General features: G+C 37.5%; 1 protein-coding gene across 1 annotated transcript; it reads right to left on the reverse strand.

Moving 5' to 3' along the window:
* Positions 1-6,723: 6,723 nt before the first annotated feature.
* LOC107802133 (polygalacturonase At1g48100-like) lies at positions 6,724-11,284 on the reverse strand. The gene is made up of 6 exons (XM_016625581.2): positions 10,742-11,284; positions 9,992-10,159; positions 9,520-9,564; positions 8,751-8,958; positions 8,256-8,337; positions 6,724-7,483 (listed from the first exon to the last, which is right to left on the reverse strand). Exons 1-6 carry the CDS (start codon positions 11,168-11,170, stop codon positions 6,982-6,984), a joined length of 1,434 nt encoding a protein of 477 aa, XP_016481067.2. The 5' UTR covers positions 11,171-11,284; the 3' UTR covers positions 6,724-6,981.
* Between the last annotated feature and the right edge of the window lie 8,390 nt (positions 11,285-19,674).

Genomic DNA, 19,674 nt, shown 5'->3' on the forward strand with positions numbered 1-19,674 from the left:
ATCTATTTATACTACTCACAATCTTCCTTTAAATTGCTAGCACCACAGATTTCCTTTCGTGCCTTCTCAATTGTCTTTAAATGTAAGCAATTACTTTTCCTGGTCGTTCTGCCACTTGTTGCATGAATACTTGGCTTATCTTGTTGCCCACAAATATTGGAATTTTCGGTAACTCATATGATCTCAAATATCACCTTTGCTTTTTACTTCCCGTTCATTAGCCACGATGGTGCCACTTTCTTATGGAGTGTATAGAATATTGTAGCGAGAGTATTGTTACAAGACCCTTTTTTTCTTTATGTCACTATGGTTAGGTTAAAGCCTTCTTCCTTATTTTCTTCAGCTAGTCTTTCGGGGTAGTACATAGTGGAGACCCTCTGACTCCTGTAAAGCTACGAGCTTATTACATCGCATACCCGAAGGAATCTTTGATGTTCTTACTCGCCTATAATTATTCGTAGTTACATATCTCCGCGCACTTGTGCTCGTAGAGTTGCTTCTGAACTGAAATTTTAAATATCTCCCCAGCGGCACTCTCTTTTATTTCTGGAACACTTATACAGTACCTTTAACTACCCCAACTCCTATCTGAAAATTTTTCAACAATTGCGATCTCGTATCTGCGAGACTGGATTCCCTATGTTGGGTTTCACTATATTTATCTTGCATGATCTATTGATTTATTTGTATCCTCTTGTCTAGCCATAACTAGACTATTCCTAAATCCACTAGAGTCTACTCGTTGGTCCATTCTCATATCTATATTCTGCATAGCCCCTCATGGGTTATGTCCTTTGTCTTAACTTACCTCTCGCATTGGCTCCTTATGTATCGAGTGTTCATTCCAACATATTTATCAGTATCATCTGGTGTGGAACCCTTACTGCCTCTCCCAGGCGTCATGCTTGTATAATATTCTGGAGTCGTATCATATTTGTAGGATATGAATAAATGAAATCTCATTCCTTTCACCTTGTTACCGCATTCTTACTTTACTATTCCATATTTACCTCTTCATCTTTGGCATTTTTTTTTTCCACATCTTCATTAACATTTTACTCGACTTGCGGTAACCCTTCTATACCAGGGATAATTGAATTTCTTACGCACAAGGGTGACACTTAGTGTAACTGACACACTTAGTCCCTTAAGCTTAACTCGGCTCACCGTGCTTGCTTTTGGGAAGCGTCTTCCTGAATGAACTTTAAAGGTTATTCTTTTGTTGTCCATTCTATTATTGCCGGAACGTGATCTCTAAAATTCTCATGATGCCGGCTATTGTAAAATCTTTTAGTCCCTAATTCATGTTCGGTTTATCTTGTTCACCAGCCCATAGTGATTTCTATTGCTCTAGGGGTCTAACTTTTTCTTCTGGTAATCACGTTGGAGTCACCAGCTCATTTCTCGAAATAGGGATATGACTTTATGGCTTATACTCTTTTATTGCCTCAAGGCATGTCACCTCTTGTCTTTTCCTTTACTTGACTATACACTCTATCATCCTGTCATATTTTGATTTACTGTTATCACTCATTTATATCCCATCCTCCTCTTAAACTATATATGTTGGCTCCCATAGGGCATAATTGAGATGGGTGTCATCAATTGTATATACCTCTATTACAGTTGAAGGTAACTCAAAATGCTTATATTTCTCTGCCTGAATTGTAAATACTGATAATCTTCATTAACTAGGTACCTCGTACCTTTCTTCATCTTGCTTTTACTTGCTGAAACTTGTGTCTACCTTTCGATTCTCTTATTCCTTTTTACCATATGAGTGGATAGATATTCTTGCCTTAGGGCTCCTTATCAAGAAGCTTACACATCTTAGTACATATATGATCTGTTGCAGACCTCACATTTACTCATCATAAGCATGATGTAAAATCGAGTTCGTTTGACTTAACTCTTCCACAGCCACATTCAATCTCTTACCAACTGTCTTTTTGTATGTAGGTATCGTTGTATTGAAAATAAAATAAAATTTAGGAGTTTGAATTCTTACAACTGAGCTCTACCATACGATCTAGAGTAAGAAGAAAGAGTGACAGTCTTAAATACCTTGTAGCCTCCTGCTTATAAGTGTGGTGCATAACACACCCATAAACAAGACTCTACTAGACACGGCTTGTAGACTCCCTAGGACTGAACTGCTCTGATATCACTTTTGTCACGACCCAAACCGTAGGGCCGCGACGGGCACCCGGTGCTAACTCAACCGAGTACCAATGTAACGTATCCTTCTTATCATACTATAATGGGTAAATGAACCGGAAAGGCCGTTATGAGATAACTAGAAGTAAACATAAGAGAATACTCGACATGGGATGACCCAACATGATATAGAAGCTTATGCATTTGACATACGGGCCTATAAGGCTGACATGATCATTTGTATACTCAAAACATAGGCAGACAAGGCTATACAAGTATCCATATACATGGCATCTATCTACAAGCCTCTACGAGTACATAAATGTCATAAGGTTCGAGATATGGCCTCACCATACCAATCAATACATGTCCAAATCATACTGACCAGATAGGCAACTCCGGAGCAAGTAGAGTGCACCAACACCTTCCGCTGAGCTGATAGCCTACTAGGAGGACTCTCAACCTATCTCTCGGGACCTGCGGGCATGAAACGCAGCGTACCCAGGCAAAAGGGATGTCAGTACAAATAAAGTACCGAGTATGTAAGGCATGACAATAGTATATAAAAGACATAAAAGAAACATGGAGTAAAGAACTCAACCTGTAATTCTGAATAGCTTTGTGAATCATGTAACAATTATAATGCCATGTATATGCGTATAAATGTCACATCATGCATAGGTATATGCGTATATAACATCATCAAGCCTCTGAGGGCATCCCATCATATCATCTCAGCCTCTGTGGGTTAAATCATAAACGTATACCAGCTGATCAGGTCCATTTTTCCATATCCCATATACATATAATATACGCGTGTATAATGCCGTCTGGTCATGGATCAATGTACATGTATAAATGATTGCAATGCATAATGAAGTAAGCCAGTAAGATTTTTCGGAATGCCATAAGATCAATATGCCTTCGGATAAAATTTAGCAACTTGCGTATTTTTGTGATACCCATGAACAGAAGATATAATAATAGGACACATGGGGAATCAAGAACATAAGCACCCCTAGTACTTCTATGAATAGAGTCATTTATGAAAGTTGCGTACTTGCTCATTTCGTTGTATCATATGGATCATGTCAAAAGGAAAGAAAGGATAGCCTTAATATACCTGTATGATCTCTTCTTTATTACTCACCCAAGCTTAACACAACTTCTTGCATCTACAACAAGTGAAATGATATTGTCGTTAACATATAATACCGTACCATCGTATTTGGCTAGTCGTATGGCTTAAGGAAAATCGGGCAGAAACTCCCCTATTTTTAATACATCGCAAAGACCACTAAGGGTCATCAACAGCCCAACAACAACAAGTATAACCAACAATAGCAACAACAATAATATAATCCAATATGAGTTTCTCTGATTATCTTAACAATCATATTGAGTGGCAAGCTTGTTTTTACTCATAACAAGATATAAATTGAATCCAACTCTTATTCCATAAATTAATTTACAACCTTCAGAACATCATACTTTTATGTACTATATTATTTTTAGTTCAAAACATCTACAAAATGCCTTCCAAAACAGCCCCATATGTCTAATACCTTAATTTTTATCGTCAATCACTTGTTTTTCATCTTTTCTTCTTCAATCAACTTATTTAACACCTATAAAAGCTTAACAACAGCAGCCACAACATTATCAACTTATTTCTCACAATTTCCAGCCACCACAAACCATATATTTAGCTACAAAATAGTCCAACCAAAAAGACAATCATATCCCATGTTCTTTCAAGTGCTATCTTATGGTTTTTCACTCAAACAACACAACCATCACAAGATTAACCTTAGGCACAATCAAGAAGATGTTATACATACCTTGGACAGCAGCTACAACTCGAAATCCTATCTCAACTTAGCTCACAATAGCCCTCAATCACACCACAATATCATAGAAGCATTCTCTTGTAATCTTTAATACATTTGATGATGATTTGAGTTGATTCCCCTTGAGTTTGGTTCTTGGGATCTTGGGATATGTTAGTGAGGGTTTTGGAGAGCTTTTTAATGAAATTTGGGTAATAGAGTTAGGTGATAAATTATGATACCATATCATTGCTCCCTTTGACAAGGTTTCCCCGAATTTCTTTAATAATACGGATTTGATCTCGTCGTCCTCTAGGTCGTTCCCTTTAATGGCACATGTGTAAGAGGTGACATGATCATTAGGGTCGGTCGTTCTATTATATTTAGGAATTTCGGGCATGCAGAACTTCTTGGGGTGGTTTAGGATCTGCACTCGGGGGGAAGGGCTTTTGTACGAATTTTTTGGAATCCAAACCCTTCAATATTGGTGGTGCCACCAGGATCTGATAAACCCTGGAGTTATAAATTTTTACTTTTTTGTCGTTTGCTTCAATCCTTTTTTCTCCTGACTCTATCCGTTTTGTCAATTCCTCGAACATCTTTATAATTTCAGATTTAGTCCTCGATTCTTATTCATTTGACCTTACTACAGTTGGCCTCGTTCTGTGGGTGACTTCTCGAGGTGGGCCGGGCTCGGGCCTACTTCGTGCCTGGGTTTGGCTCTGCAACTGAGCTATTGCTACATGTTGAGCTTGCAACATTTCGAAAATCATACGCATGTTGATCCCGTCTTCTCCAACATTTTGGGTATTTCGAATTGCAGATCGAGTTCCACCATGAATGTTGTTTTCAGGGTCGGAATGTTGGTTCGCTTTAATGGCCACATGCGAATTAACGTCAATTGGATCTACGGCCCGAGTTCCAACGGGGTCAATGAGTGGCCTTTCATCCCTCGGGCGTCAGGTTGTTATTCTCATCTTGATGGCCATCTTCGTTGTCGATAGATAGGGCTATTAATTGAGAGTTCGTCATTTTAACCTGAAATCAAAGATACTTCCAAGAGCAAGTGTAAAATAGTGCGTTTTACAGAGATTCGTACCAAATAACCACTATTATCCTTAGCCCCACGGTAGGCGCCAAACTGTTTATCCGAAAAATGGATAGAGTTGAATTTATACGTAGTTCTAAGGATATGTGATATAAATTGGTACAAATTGGGAGAAATATGCAAATGAATATCGAAATTCGTTATAAAAGTAATGAATGCAAACCGAATGAACTAGTTGGCTTAAGCCTTCAAGTTTTATCACCTCCAAATTGAGTGAAGAACGATTGGTAGAAGAAACAATATGACTGAATATCAAAAAACCAAAAATGATAGTATTTGCTCTCTTTGCTATATATCTCAGAATGAATTTGTCCCTCTTACAAATGATAACAACTCTTAATATAGTGGGGGATCCTATTTTGGCTATAATTAAAAATACATAGTGGAGATTGCATGATAGATTAATTAATTAGTTTTTCCTTGATTCAAGCCGTGATTTCAGCCGAGATTCTCTCCCCAATTGCGGATATAACGGCTTTTTTGTTTCTTGGCTCGATCTCGATTTTGACTCGATCTCGATCTTGGCCGGTCTCGGTATTGATCGGTCTCTGGGTCTCGAGCTCGATCTCGATCTTGATCGGTGTCTGAGGCTCGAGCTCGACAACCTAACTTCGCATCATGTCTCGATATTATAATGATGAACCTTGGACCATCATGTTTCAATCTCGATTAGTCATAAGAAGTTCAGACTCGGTTTTGACCGTATATTGGTTAATGAGGATGTTAAATCCACACATAAACCTTAGTTTCCTTTTTTACCACAACAGTTAATCTCATCATATGGTAGTTAAATTCGCGGGCATTTATAAAAATCTAGCATTTGGAGAAAATATGAAAAATTCATCCTCTGCTGCGCAGTTTTTAGTTGCTAATATTTGGAAAAAATTGCAATGGAAATGATGGATAAAGAAGCTGCTCTTTGAACTTTGATTACGCCAAAACTACTTGCAGTTGAATAGGCTGTGACATGCCATCTGGAATAACTGAGATGCAATTTCACTGTCTTTGTTGTGGTCCCGCTAATGAACCGTTTGGTTTTGCTAGAAATGTGTGCATGTATTGTGCAAAGGACTGGGGTGAGGAAATCCTAATAAAAGAGCATGACTATGTTGAAAAAAATGTCTATGGAAGTGAAGATAATAAAGGCAAAGAGTTGTATCTTGTACTTATGGATTGCGCAACAGGGTAGAGGAAAACTTGATTTCTCCTTCAGACTCTTGCAATTTCATCATTTAATTTTTTAACGGTGAGTATCAAGCCAAACCTTATCCTTTGCAATTCAACTGTAAGATTTGGTGTTATTTGTCGTCCTTACCGACAAGGGAGTATATCTCTATAGCAAAACTTAACTATCTCTCTCTTTGCATTTGTCTGTTTTCTTTCTTTCTTTCATCTTATTCCTTTTATATGGTTGTCCGTTGCTTTAGTTTAAAATTTATATGGTTGTTGAGGATGTTAAATCCACACATAAACCTTAGTTTCCTTTTTTACCACAACAGTTAATATCATCATATGGTAGTTAAATTCGCAGGCATTTATAAAAATGTAGCATTTGGAGAAAATATGAAAAAATCCATCCACTCTGCTGCGCAGTTTTTAGTTGCTAATATTTGGAAATTGCAATGGAAATGATGTATAAAGAGTAACTCATTTTATTAGTAGACGACATTTCATTTCACTCTCTAGTACAGAAAATAGGCCAGTAAAATAGACCATATATATCTGCTACAAATAGTATTATCATCATCACACAGGGACACTAACCCCAACTGGGATGGAGACTAGCAAACTATTTATATATAGCAAAATGACCTACAAAAAATAGCTTATAAAATAGAGCTATATATAACTAAACAAAAATAGTACTACTAGTAAAGTGATCGATCATCAGCTGCAAGTATATGCATCCTCACCAATTGACTGAGGCATTCCATCTTGTAAACAATCAATTGGAGGTATCGTTAACGTCTGTTGAATTCCATAAGCGTTCCAACAGAAAGGATCATCGACAAGCTCGCCTTCATGTGGAAGTAGTTCAACTTCAGACATTGTAATATTAGTACAGGCAATGGTATCACTGCAGGCAAAATGAATAGGAGCACTTCTAACATCATAAGTTCCTTTAATGTTCCTGTACGAGATGTCTTTAACACAAACTGCAGATGTTTCGTTTTGACAGCCTTTTGTCATGCAGTAATATTGGTCTATGATTATGCAGTTGCGCACATTTTCCATTTGAATTGTGTCGAATGATAATCCTGTTACTGATCCTGACCCTCCTTGCCATGTTTTTATTCTTACTCCGTTGTCTGACTCTCGTATTATGGTGTTCCGGACTGTTATGTTTGAGACACATGCCTGGCTATGGTGCACCCCTAGGCTCCCAATGCTGCACAAAAAAATACGCGATTATTGACCACCATTTTTCGGAAAATTATTTACTCCATTGTTTATAGGTTTCATATTACTTTTTAAACTTATGTATATCAAATCTTAAATACCCTTAACAAAATTTTGATTTTGCTACTGATTGTGGCCGGAGCAAATGAAAATGGAAGTATTCCACTTTTTGAAAATTATTCAAAAATATAAGATAGTCGGTCGAAGTTACTGTTTACTTTTTCTAGCCATCATACATAGATTATACAATGATTATATATAATTATACACATATTATATATGAATTATATATTTACTATACATCTACGGACTGTTTTAAGTTTAAGCGCTAGTATAGGTAACTATTTAAGTATAATCTATGTATAGGGGTTAGAACAAGTAAATTATGAATTCGACCGGCTATTTGTGCAAAACTTTCTTATATATTAAAATATAAATACTCCATGACGAATGAAAATGGAAGGAGCATGTATTTTGCAAATCTTATTCTTTAAAAATCATTTTTTTCTAAAATTAGAGGTAAATATGCATAACTATTTTTTAGAGACTAACAAATCCAAATAGCTTGGTGGAGAAAAAGAGAGGTTTGATATATTCTAGTCTTGTGATCCATCCCATTTAGCTAATTAACTAAGAAGATGAAAAGACAAATCTTGTCCTTATTAGAAAAATAAGATTCGGCTTTCTGTTATTTAATTCATAAATTGAGGGTAAGGACAGTAGGTCAAGTTTCCACGAAAAAATAGAAACAGAAAAAGTACCTGATCCCGTGACTGGGCCCACATGTGACGGCTTCAATATCAACGTTTGAACTACCAGGTCCAATTGATATACAATCGTCGCCTGATAAAACCAGATTTCATTTTAGAAAACATTAATAAATGGCATCACCGAACGACCCGAAATTAAAATTTAAAATTTATGAGTTTTTTAAAGTGAAATGTTATATCATAATTCGTTCTAGTTATTGAATTTGTAATTGAATAATATATATATTTAATAAATTTTTAATACAAATATAATATTTAATCAAAAGTGATTAGGTCCGGCTGAACCCACACCTTATAGGTTAGCTTCGCCTCTGAAACTTGACGGTGTAAGATAAACCGAACCGACGTTTATACCAAACACTAATAACATGATATTTATATGCAGAAGATATGTCATTTTATTATTAATTTGACATGAACATCTAGAGCGAGTAAGTTTATACAAAGAAAAAGCTAATAGAGAGAGAGTTATGGTTAATTGTGTACCATTGGCTATAACGGAGTTGTAGATTCCAACAGATTTGGTGTTCTCAATGTGAATTCCATCAGTGTTTGGGCTAAGTTTAGGGGAAGAAATTGACAATTGGTCAATTAATACTCCTTCACACCCATCAAATTTCATGTGGAACATTGGACTGTTTTGTATTCTTAAACCTCTCACCACCAAATTGGAGCTCATGAAAAACCTTATCATCTGCCAAAAATATTCATACAAACAAAAGTTACATGATGAAAATTACAACAATAACAACAGTAATAATCTCAGTAAACTCCCACAAAGTTTAGAGAGAGTAGTGTGTACGCGAACCTTAACCCTATCTTGGAAAAGTATAAATGTTGTTTTCAATAGACCATCGGCTCAAAGAAAGATTGAAAAAAGCAGTAGCAACAAGCAGTAACACCAGCAATGCAATAAGAACATCGAAGCGACAGAAATAACAAGTAGTAATAGAAATCTACGAATAAGAAAACACAAGGCTAACACTAATACTACTAGTATGGACAAAGAAAATGCTCGACTAATATGCGATGAAAATTAGAAAAGAAAAAAAACACTTAAAGGGGTCGTTTGATTCAGAACAAGTGGGAATAGATGTAATAATAAGATTTTAGTATAAATCTTATACCAATTTTAATTAATATCAATAACTAAACATGCGATACATGTAATTTTAAATTTTATATCGGTGTTAATATTACAAACCAAATCAAAGAAGTATCTTTTGAGAAGAGAGAGACAGTGAAGCTAACTTACAGCAGGGCTATCACATGGTCCAGGTAAAGTTGAGCCATTAGGTCCCTGAAATATGACAAATGGAATTGTATTGATTACCATACAAACTAACATTCACGAGAATCATCTAACTCTATGCTTATTAATATCCTAAAATATCATTTAAGTTATATGCACTGATTATAAAAAAAATATTTATACAATCAGATCAGTTAAAAGATAATTACATGTAAGTATATTAAGTAACGTTGATTGTTAATCTTTGATAAATAATGAGTAACTTGTAATAACAATTCAAATTACATACAATTTAAATCCTATTTTTAAACAGATGAAAAATGACATATATTGAAATAATCTGATAGGAAAGAGAGACAATGAGACAGAGAGAAAGACACTAATATTATCACGGACCCTTTTGAACTTTTCTCTTCTTTCTTTTTTTTTAAACTAAAAACAAACCAAAAAAAAAAAAAGAGGAAAAAAGACTTACCCTGTGAGGTTTGCAAGGTAATTCCCACCATTTTTCACCATTACCTTCAATAGTACCAGTGCTGGTGAAAGTCATATTATCAAGTCGGTAAAACACAAGCCATTGTTTGTTACTATCTTTTTTTGGCCAACAATCTGGTCCATCTGGTGGCATTAAGATCCCATTTACCTATTTATAACATGCAAAGAACAAAATTACTTATTGTATACGCCTTTATTTTCTCAAATTTAGTTTTGCATTTGACTTTAAATTCCAAACTTTTCGAGGGAAATTGAAAGATGCTAATTTTTAATGTCTAAATATAAAAATTTTAGGAATAATTGAATACTAGGAAATATATACATTCAAAAAGGAATATTATAATCAATAGACATTTTAATATATATGTCAGTTAAAGAAACAAATATTAGATTCTTTTTTTGCTGGAAAGAAAATGCCGTTTAGCTATGACCCTAAAAAAATTAAAAACAATATTGAACAAAATATCTACTTACAAAAAATAGATGAGAAAGTATAAATTACTATAACTTAAAATCTCATATTGTATCAAACTATGGCTTCTGCCTCTGCCACAGGAAATAAAGTGATTCAATTGAATTTTCTTCATTCAAAAACCGTACTGCACAAATAGTGCAAAAATTCCTGGCTGTTTTAAGTCTCCCATCACATATCAGAGGAAGAGTAGAGAAATAAATTTAAAATACTATTTAATAAGATGGAAAAAGAAAAAGAAGACATGTATGTTCTTACTTGAAATTCAAGTCCAGGTTTGCAAGGGCCAGAGAAAATGGTAGAAGTGATCATAAAAACATGGTCAGCAGGAGCCAAAACCACAGCTGATTCAACTTGACATGCTTCTTTCCAAGCAGCTCTGAATGCATCAGTGTCATCCGTTGAGCCATCTCCTATGGCTCCATACTCTGTCACGTCAAAAACGCAACCAGAATCTGAATTAGTCGAGCCAGCAGGACCTCCGTAACTCGGGTCCGACGGAACAACATTACTAGCAGGAGAAGAAGCTGGTGGTTGTTCATCAACATGAACATCAACAGGACTAGGAACATAACTAATATTTTTGCTCTTTGGTTTCTTGGAAAGATGATGTCTTCCTTCTACATTGATTAAATGACTAAAGAATAACAACATAATAGTAACCCATAACAAGCGAAGTATCTCCATTGAAGGTGGGAATTGAGAAAATATTAAAGGAACAAAAAATAAACTTTATAGTACTATAGTGTTATTTTTGTGTGTGTGCTTTTTCATGTGGTAAGACACAAGAATCATCTGAAGTTGAGGCTGCAAATTTATAGTGAAAAAGGGGTTACTAAAAAGTTAAAAGATGTAAACACGTGGCAAGTTTAGGTTGATCAATCAGTCGTTGTCTACAAGAATACTCTCTTTCACGGGAGAACAAAACTAAAATTGGTGTTTTGAGATTGAGAAATTTTTACAACAATTGTGAAGACATGCCAAGTCATAGATCTTGGTTGTTTGACATTTGGACTAGTGGGTCGCACTTCTACCACTATATTTTTGCCACGTTTTCCTCTTTCTCTTTTGTTTCCTGCCCACTCTCGAGTTAAAAAAAATCAACCTAACGAAAGATTAATCGAGGGGAAATCAACACCGAGGACAACATCTTCTTGATTTCCGATTGATGAACAAGAAGGAAAATGGAACAATTCTATTTTTGACTCGCCCCCGGCTACGTGTCCTTTGGACCCTTCGGTTGGCATCGGTTAAACTCCGAAGGAAATATTATCAACGAGAGCAAACAAATACTTGTCACTAGATGACGTTCAATGAAGATATTCCTCAATATTAAATGCACATCTGTTACATAGAATTTTGGTATTCATGATCTGTCGTTAAACATTCATCAATGGCCCCCATTATTGTCATTTAAGAGGGGCTTGATCCTAGGACCATGTTCTCTAGGTATAGCTATAAATAGTGACTTCAACAACCATTGTAAGATACGAAAATTCTGACAAACTTATGCTACACATTATTCCAAGCTAAATAATACTTTATTTTCTATCTAACGACATTCTTATTGCTGCCTTCGGAAGCCTTGCTCCCGGAACCAAGTTGTCTACTATTTTATCTCGATTTCAACGCTAAGTCTTGCATTTTATTTAATTTATATCATATTGGGATTAAATCGATTCGTTTGTCTATAAATTACGCTATAAATTCAACTGTACCGTTTTACGGGTAAACACATATACTTAAAAAGACAACATCTACAAATAGTTAAATAGATTTTGATAGTACAAGAAATAGAGATTCAAAACTGAGATTAAAGAAAAAATTAAAGAGTTGCATGGTTTCTGAATGCAAGAAGGATATGGTGCGCAGCAGCGTGGTGGGGGAGTGGAGTAGAAAGAAATACGTAGGAAATTTAGAAGTGTTTATTTGGGTGGCGCAGAGGGGGTTGGGCTCAATAGTAGACTTAGAGACGGAGGTAGAGTCAATATTTGAAATTTTTGAATTCAGAAAATTCATAACTTATCTTAGTTATTGGATTCACGATTTTATTATTATATATATATATAAAAAAAAATACTAATACAAAAATATAATATTCTCAACACTAAGGCCATACAAATTAAACATTATAGAAGCTTCTTGACACCGACGTCTAGGTACAACAAATTGAGAATCAAATGGTGAAAAAAGGTAAACATAAGGTAAACATAAACAATAGAGATTGTTTACTGTGCATTGTCATGATAGCTTAAAGCAGGATAGTGGAAACAAGACCAGATATAATTTGATCATTATAAACAAATTCATTTTTTTATAGATAGAGTCAATCAATAATTTCCAACTTGTCTACCTTAATGGAAGAGATATAGGAACGAAGTCCGCTTATAAACTTAAAAAATGGTTGAAACATAAGTTGCTTAGGAAAAAATCGAGCCACTGTCTCTTGATTCATTTGTTTTTATCTATCTTTACAGTTTATTCCATAAATTCACTAGCAATATATCATTATAACGCTAGCTATAGCAATAATTAATATAATAAGTTAAAGGTCGGGTAAATTTAATAATAGATACTTATTGGTATTTCCGCTTTCCTTCTCCTTTATAAGCAAAAGTTATTGAATTCGACTACTCTGTCGTGATTGAAGATGTGGTGGCAGAAATTTAGAAAAGGAAAACAAGAAAATGAAGCCATAGATTAATAAATTTGTGAATGTGGTTTTGGACGTGTTGCAGCAAAGAAGCAAAGCAAAAAAAAGAGGTCTCGTGACTCTATATTGTCTTGTAGTAACTTGTGGCCACGGAAGTTGAAAGCATGTAATAGGTGAACGACAAGAGAATTAACCAATTCACGGGTGCATATTTGAACTTATTTAGAATCATTGGTTATACACAACCGACACACTTAGAATTTAATCAATGTTTCAAGAGATTATTTTAGGATAGATTCCGTTCAGATACACTAAACAAACAATTAATTGGGTTACCAGCTGATTATTAATGAACTTAAATCCCGTTACTAAAAGGCTTGTGATTTCAATCTATTCGTACAGTTTCTAAAAGATATGCGATGATATCAGCACTAACGCATCAAATTTCAAAACTCCGAAATTAAACGTGTTTAGCCGAAAATAGTACTAAGACGAGTGACTCGTTAGGAAGTCTTCGTGTTGTATCCTTCTTTTCGGGCTGATCTAAAGGGAAAGTGGATTGGTAAATAACGCATAATTTCATTGGTTACTTGCTTAACTAGATATAGAGATAAATAACACACAATTTCAATAGTAATTTGCTTAACTAGATATAGAGATTTCCATTTGAACTTTGTGTCAAAATGATTCTATTTCTTTTACGTGGAGCATTACACGACTTTGTATAAGCCAAATAGCAAAAGATTACACAATGTTGGGGTGCGAAGCTTCATTTCATCGTTGCACAAGAATTAGAATAAGCACAAAACAATTTAAGCATGAGAAGACAGCTAATTAACATCAAGTGACTCTTCAAGATGCATCATAAAACTCTTGAGAAATATATATTTTTAGCCGATTTCAAAAATAATAGGCGAAAAAATGTATATATATGTGTGCGCGCGCGCATTATATACATATAATGTACAAAATTTATATACTTTTTTTGGCTAGTAATACAATTAGTTTCAGTCGACCGGTCAATTTTATGTTTTACACTATGTTCTTTGGCATAAACATCAGATATGCGTAGGAACTTTTCCTTTCTGATACCTGGAGATCGGAGAATGAAGATGCTCTAAACCATATATAATCCATTATTTGCATCATATGGCGTTTTCAGAGGACACTCCTCAAAAGTGGGATAAATTTCAACTTAAAATTAGTAAGATGAACTTTCTCTTTTACAAACAAACTCAGCCGACTTAGTTAATGGTTAAAATTTAAACAGAGGAATTAAACAAAGGCTGTTTCTGCAAATGCCCCTTGAGGCTGGAGTCGTAGCTCTAGAGAGTGAGAGTTGGCCTGGAACTGCTGGGTCAATATGCTTAGAATTTACAAAAGAAAAGCCCAAAACCGTTGATGGGCCTGAAATTATTTATTTGTCGAAAGGAAAGTTCAGACTTTAAGAGTAGTAGGTTGAGATGAGGAGAAGAAATAGAATTAGCCCAAATAGGTTTATAGTCTTGTTTTGCTATGATGTGACAAAAATACATCCAAATTCAGAAAAACTTTATACAATCGATTGGGGAAAATATGAAAACCTATAACAGACTAGACGCAATGAAAGAAAATTAGTTGTTTTTAAAACATAACTTCTGTTTTAATTTTTAGAAGTATTTTTACATATTAACACAAAATATTAAAGTTAGAGACATACATAGGTAGGGGATGCGAGAACAGCTTGGTACGCAATTTCCATGTTTTAGGAAAGCCTTCTTAAATGTGATGGTCGGGCCGGGATGATTATAATTTCTTCATATTTAATTAGAGATCTCGAATTCTAACCCTAAAAATGATGAATTTACCGTTAAAAGAGCCTTTTATCCCCTTTAGCAGGCATATGTGACGCTTGTCCAAATTAATCAGATAAATTTTGGTTACCCGATGGTTTTAAAACAATGAAGTTACATAATATAGCTCGTGAATAGTGGATGGCACTTATATTATATATAATCAAACTAAGTGATTAATTATTCATTGGTTGAGTTAAAATTTAAAGTTTATAGGTTTTAAGTATATCACTGAACCTGCATTTTGCAATTAAATATTTATAAGTATTTTCCCTTAGAAACGGATAATAATAGAATTTATATGTGGTTTTAAGGATATGCGGATTAATTCAATACAAATGATAAAAAGCGTTAGATTAAACAGATAAAGAATGTAATTAATTGTCAAACCAATTAAGGGGAGTGATACCGGACTCAGTAACAGCTTAATATAATGTTTGCCTTCGAGCCCGGAATCATAACAATGAAGAACTGATGAACAAAAGTAAGAACTTTGAATAACACAGAAAATCAGAATATATTGCCTTGAAATGCGTGTTACAATATGTCTAATTAACAGTGAGACTCCTCTTTATATAGTATGGGAGTTTTACCCAAAGTACAATTTCATAAAAGGAAAAAGTCTTCCGTTTTGCTAATCATAAATTTTCTGCCGATACGTGCCGAGATTCACGTCATGACATCCGGCTGGGCGCGGATATCACGGCCATTTTCTAGTCATGCTCGATTATCTGGTAATGTTCTCCGAAGTTTTGGGGTTCGAATCGGACCTGGGGGATGTGGCCCCGATTCTTCCTAGGGCATGTGTTTTGACCGGACTCCAACTTGAGGGCTCCTTGCCCCGATTTCGGTTTCTTACGATCGTGTCTCTACTCCGTTTTACTCCATCGAGAACCGAGGTATCCAACGAGCTAGGTTTCACCCGTATACAGATATTCCCCTCATTTCTCGGAGAGTAAGTTTACTGAAACGACATATGCACTTCGATCCCTTTTTTAATACGTCGTGACAGAAACGACAAAGAATCTGAAACTTCCCATCATTCGTGTTGTCATGATTTCAAACACGCGTCATCTATCGGCGGGTCATCCCTGAATGTGAAACGGCGCGAAACCTCTATAAATACTTTCCTCCTTTTTTTCATTTTTTACCTTTTGTCCAAGCTTCTACCTTCGAGTTTTCAGGATATCACTACCCTTCTTCACACTCTAATATTTTTATCTCCGTGTTTCAAGACTTCTCGGTAAGTTGAAAGTTTTTACCTAATTTTTACCCAAATTAACGCACCTGACTTTTCATCTTTCAACCTTTCTTCATATTTTTCAAGCTTTTTTCAGATAACAATGGATAAAACTTCCAAGGTTAAAACTTCCAAATCTATCCCCCAACAAGTCGCTTCTTCTTCTTCGCAACCGACCACTGAAATCGAGGAGATCACTCCCGATGTGGTCGTCTTTGAGAGGTTTGCTCCTGGCGCGGCTACCGATGAACCGGCTGCCGAGCCTCCCTTGAAAATATTCATTCCCGGAGAGTTGTTGGGTTGCCGATGACTTTAAGGTTAAGAAGCCCTCACCGGTGCACGGCCGGTGTGAGGGAGTATCAAGATATACATGCTCCATTACCAAAGACATCCTCCCCGTGGTCCGAGAGGACTGCAACTGGGCGGGTGAGAAGGTTGTAGTCCTCGGGCCTGCGGATGCCATCACTACCCACGTGGGGGAGTATCTAAGTGTTTACATTTATCCCTTCACCTTGGGCCCGGTGGACTGGGTTATCTTGGATTTCTGCAAGAGGTACGAAGTATGCCTCAGTCAAATCCATCCATCGCTGTGGAGGATCGTGATCCTCTTTCATTTTTCATGAATAAGATCGCATCCTGTCGGTTCACCATTGATCACTTACTCCACCTATACAGTCCCCAAATCTTTCTAGGGGGACTAATAAAGCTCACACGCCGGGCCAACAAAGCCCCATTCTCGAGCATCGATGAGGACCGGGATCGGGGATGGCAATGGCGTTTTGTGCGGGTGAAGACCGAAGACTTAGTTCCCTCCAAACTCATGTCATTCCCCGAGAACTGGAACGCATCTCATAAGTATGATTTCCCTTTGAACGCCATTTTACCTTCATCTCATCTTTTCTTACTGGTATTTGTGGTGGCGCAGCCGTCGCTCGAGTTCCAAGTGCTATCCCTCGGCTCAAAGAGTGGATTGAGGGCATTTGTTCACAGATGCCTTATTCTGAGCGCTCATGGTGCAAACTCTCGAGGGGCCGTTGGGAGGCTCGTTCTCACGGTAAGACCCTTCCTCGAATAGGTAACATCTGGCTCTCCCATTCACATCATATTTACCCTCTTTTCTTTACTTTTCCTTTTATAGGTTTGCCGAAGACCATTGAGCTTAGGCCTTTAGTAGGGAACGAGGATCCGTCCATTGTCCCCTCCGCTTTGGGGCAGCCCGGGGCTGCAGCAGAAGAAAAGGAAGGCTCCGGGCTCCCCGAGCTCAGAGAAGAAGAAGCCAAAGAAAAGTTAGCTCGTAAGCCAAAGGAAAGTTCTAGCTCTCGAGCACCCGACTCGGATTCACTTTATCGGCTCAGGAATGAGCCCAAAGAAGATGATTTTTTCATGACCCACGGGCCAACATCCCTCGAGGAGCAAGCAACCGTTGAAGAGGAGATCCATGAGGCTGACCCCCCCAGGCCCGGGGGGTCGATGAGGAGATTGGGGCCGAGACTTCCCGGGATACCGGCCACGCCCCGAATGAGGCACTCAGTGTAATAGATATTTCAGGGTCGCCTTCTCATACCGAGTCTATGCTCGAGGAGGCCCGAGCGGGAAAGGAGAGGTCTAACGAAAGGACTCATGGAGCGGATGATCCCCTTCATTCCTTTTTTGACGGTGTGGACTCGTCCATTTTGGAGGATTTTTCTTGGCTATGCGACCTGGAAGTGTCGAGAAAGGAGTCATCTTCAAAAGTCGGCGAGCTGAATTCGAGCCTGAAGTTAGTCAATCAATTCCCTGCCCCGAGTGTAGATCTCGGCCGCAAGAGGTCGATAGTCATCACTATCCCGGAGGATGCCCGGTTCTGTCTTTTCCCATAGGAGTAGCGAGCCATCTTCGATGCCTGGTGATCGAAGAAGACCAGGTGAAAATGAACGAGGTGGAAGTACCGTTCCTGTTCAACGAGGCACAACAGGTACTAAATCGGGTAAGGTATTATTACGATCTTTCGACCTTTGACTTAGTCCATGATATTTCTCATGTCTTCTTTCTTTTACCCTTTCGCAGGCCTCAGTATTCCATCACGAAAGCTTTCTTCGGTATCGGACCAAGGTTAACCAGCTCGAGGCTGAGATCAAGGAGCTTGCCGAGAAAAGAGATATGTATAAGCTTCTCAGTGAGCAACACGAAAGGGTCGTCAAGAATCTCTAGGCCGTGCTGGATACAACTTAGAAGGAGCATGCCGACTTGGTCAAAAAGGTAAAGGTTTTCGAAGTTAGAAATGAAGACTTAGCAATGGCTACTAACGACAAAACCTCGTAGGTTCAGTAGAAGATTGACCGGATCAACTAACTCCGAGCTGAAATGAACGAGGTCTAAGCCATGGCCGATGTTTGGAAGGGCAAAATGGACCGGCGCTTTGGAGAAGGAGACCGCCTAGGCACAGCTGACATCGTAGAAGTTCAACTCCGAGTGGCAAAAGAGAAGGCCAATAAGCGAGCCCAGATGAACGAGGAACTCCGAGCTCAACTGAACTCGGTCCTGGCATAGCGGGATTCCCTCGACAGTGAATGTGAAGCTGTAAAGGCTCATATGCGCACAACCTCCGCTGATGCTGAAGAGATGGTGGCCCAGTATAGGGTCAATGTCGAGGCATCCGAGGCCCTTCTGAAAACCATTGTTGAGTACATAAAGCGGTTGTCTCGAAGGGAGACCCTCGAAGAGATACATGCCTGAGGCTTCAACCTATCTACTAAGATCGAAGAGGTGAAGAGGCTCGAGGTCGAGGCCAAGAAGCTGGCTGAACTCGAGAATGAAGAAGGCTCTGAGGGCTCCGACGAACCCAAAGATGAAGAAGGCCTCGACGACTCTTGTAACGAGGTGGGTTCTGGTGAAGATCGGGCATAGGTGCCTTAGGAATTTTTGTCTTTGTTTTTGCACCTTGTATATTTATTTTGTTGAGGCCATTTTCATTGGCCTTTGTAAAGACATTCTGGAATGTATAAAGTTTTTTCCCTTTTGGCAATTTTCAAGTATATTACCTTTAGCATCCTTTCTACAATTGCAAAGATTTCAAATGCCTTAGCATGGAATAAAACATAGTAATAAGTTTCTTTTCGGAGGTCTAAACAAGATTTGTTCTCGATGCAAGTTTTGTTTGAAACACATAGGGGCTCGGAGTGACCGGAAGCTTTCCCCATTATGTTTGTTTAAATGTTTTTTAGACTATAATTTTGCCGAGGGTAACCTTTGAATAGGTTTGAAATTTTGTTGAAGGCTTTATGTTTTGATTACGGGCTTCGGACATCTCCGAACCGTTTTTAGGGTGGTCATAGCCTTTTAGGTTTGGGCACTGCCTAAAACGTTTTGTGCCTCCGGGTTTTGATAACCCGAGCTGTCTGAACTTATCCAGGACGGCAGTCCTCGAGTGGGGTTAGCCCTTTGGGCCCGGATAGGTATGGCCCTTGGGCTCGATAGTTCTCGGGTA

This window comes from Nicotiana tabacum, chromosome 12, assembly GCF_000715075.1.
Source record: "Nicotiana tabacum cultivar K326 chromosome 12, ASM71507v2, whole genome shotgun sequence".
In the NCBI taxonomy this organism is placed as follows: domain Eukaryota; kingdom Viridiplantae; phylum Streptophyta; class Magnoliopsida; order Solanales; family Solanaceae; genus Nicotiana; species Nicotiana tabacum.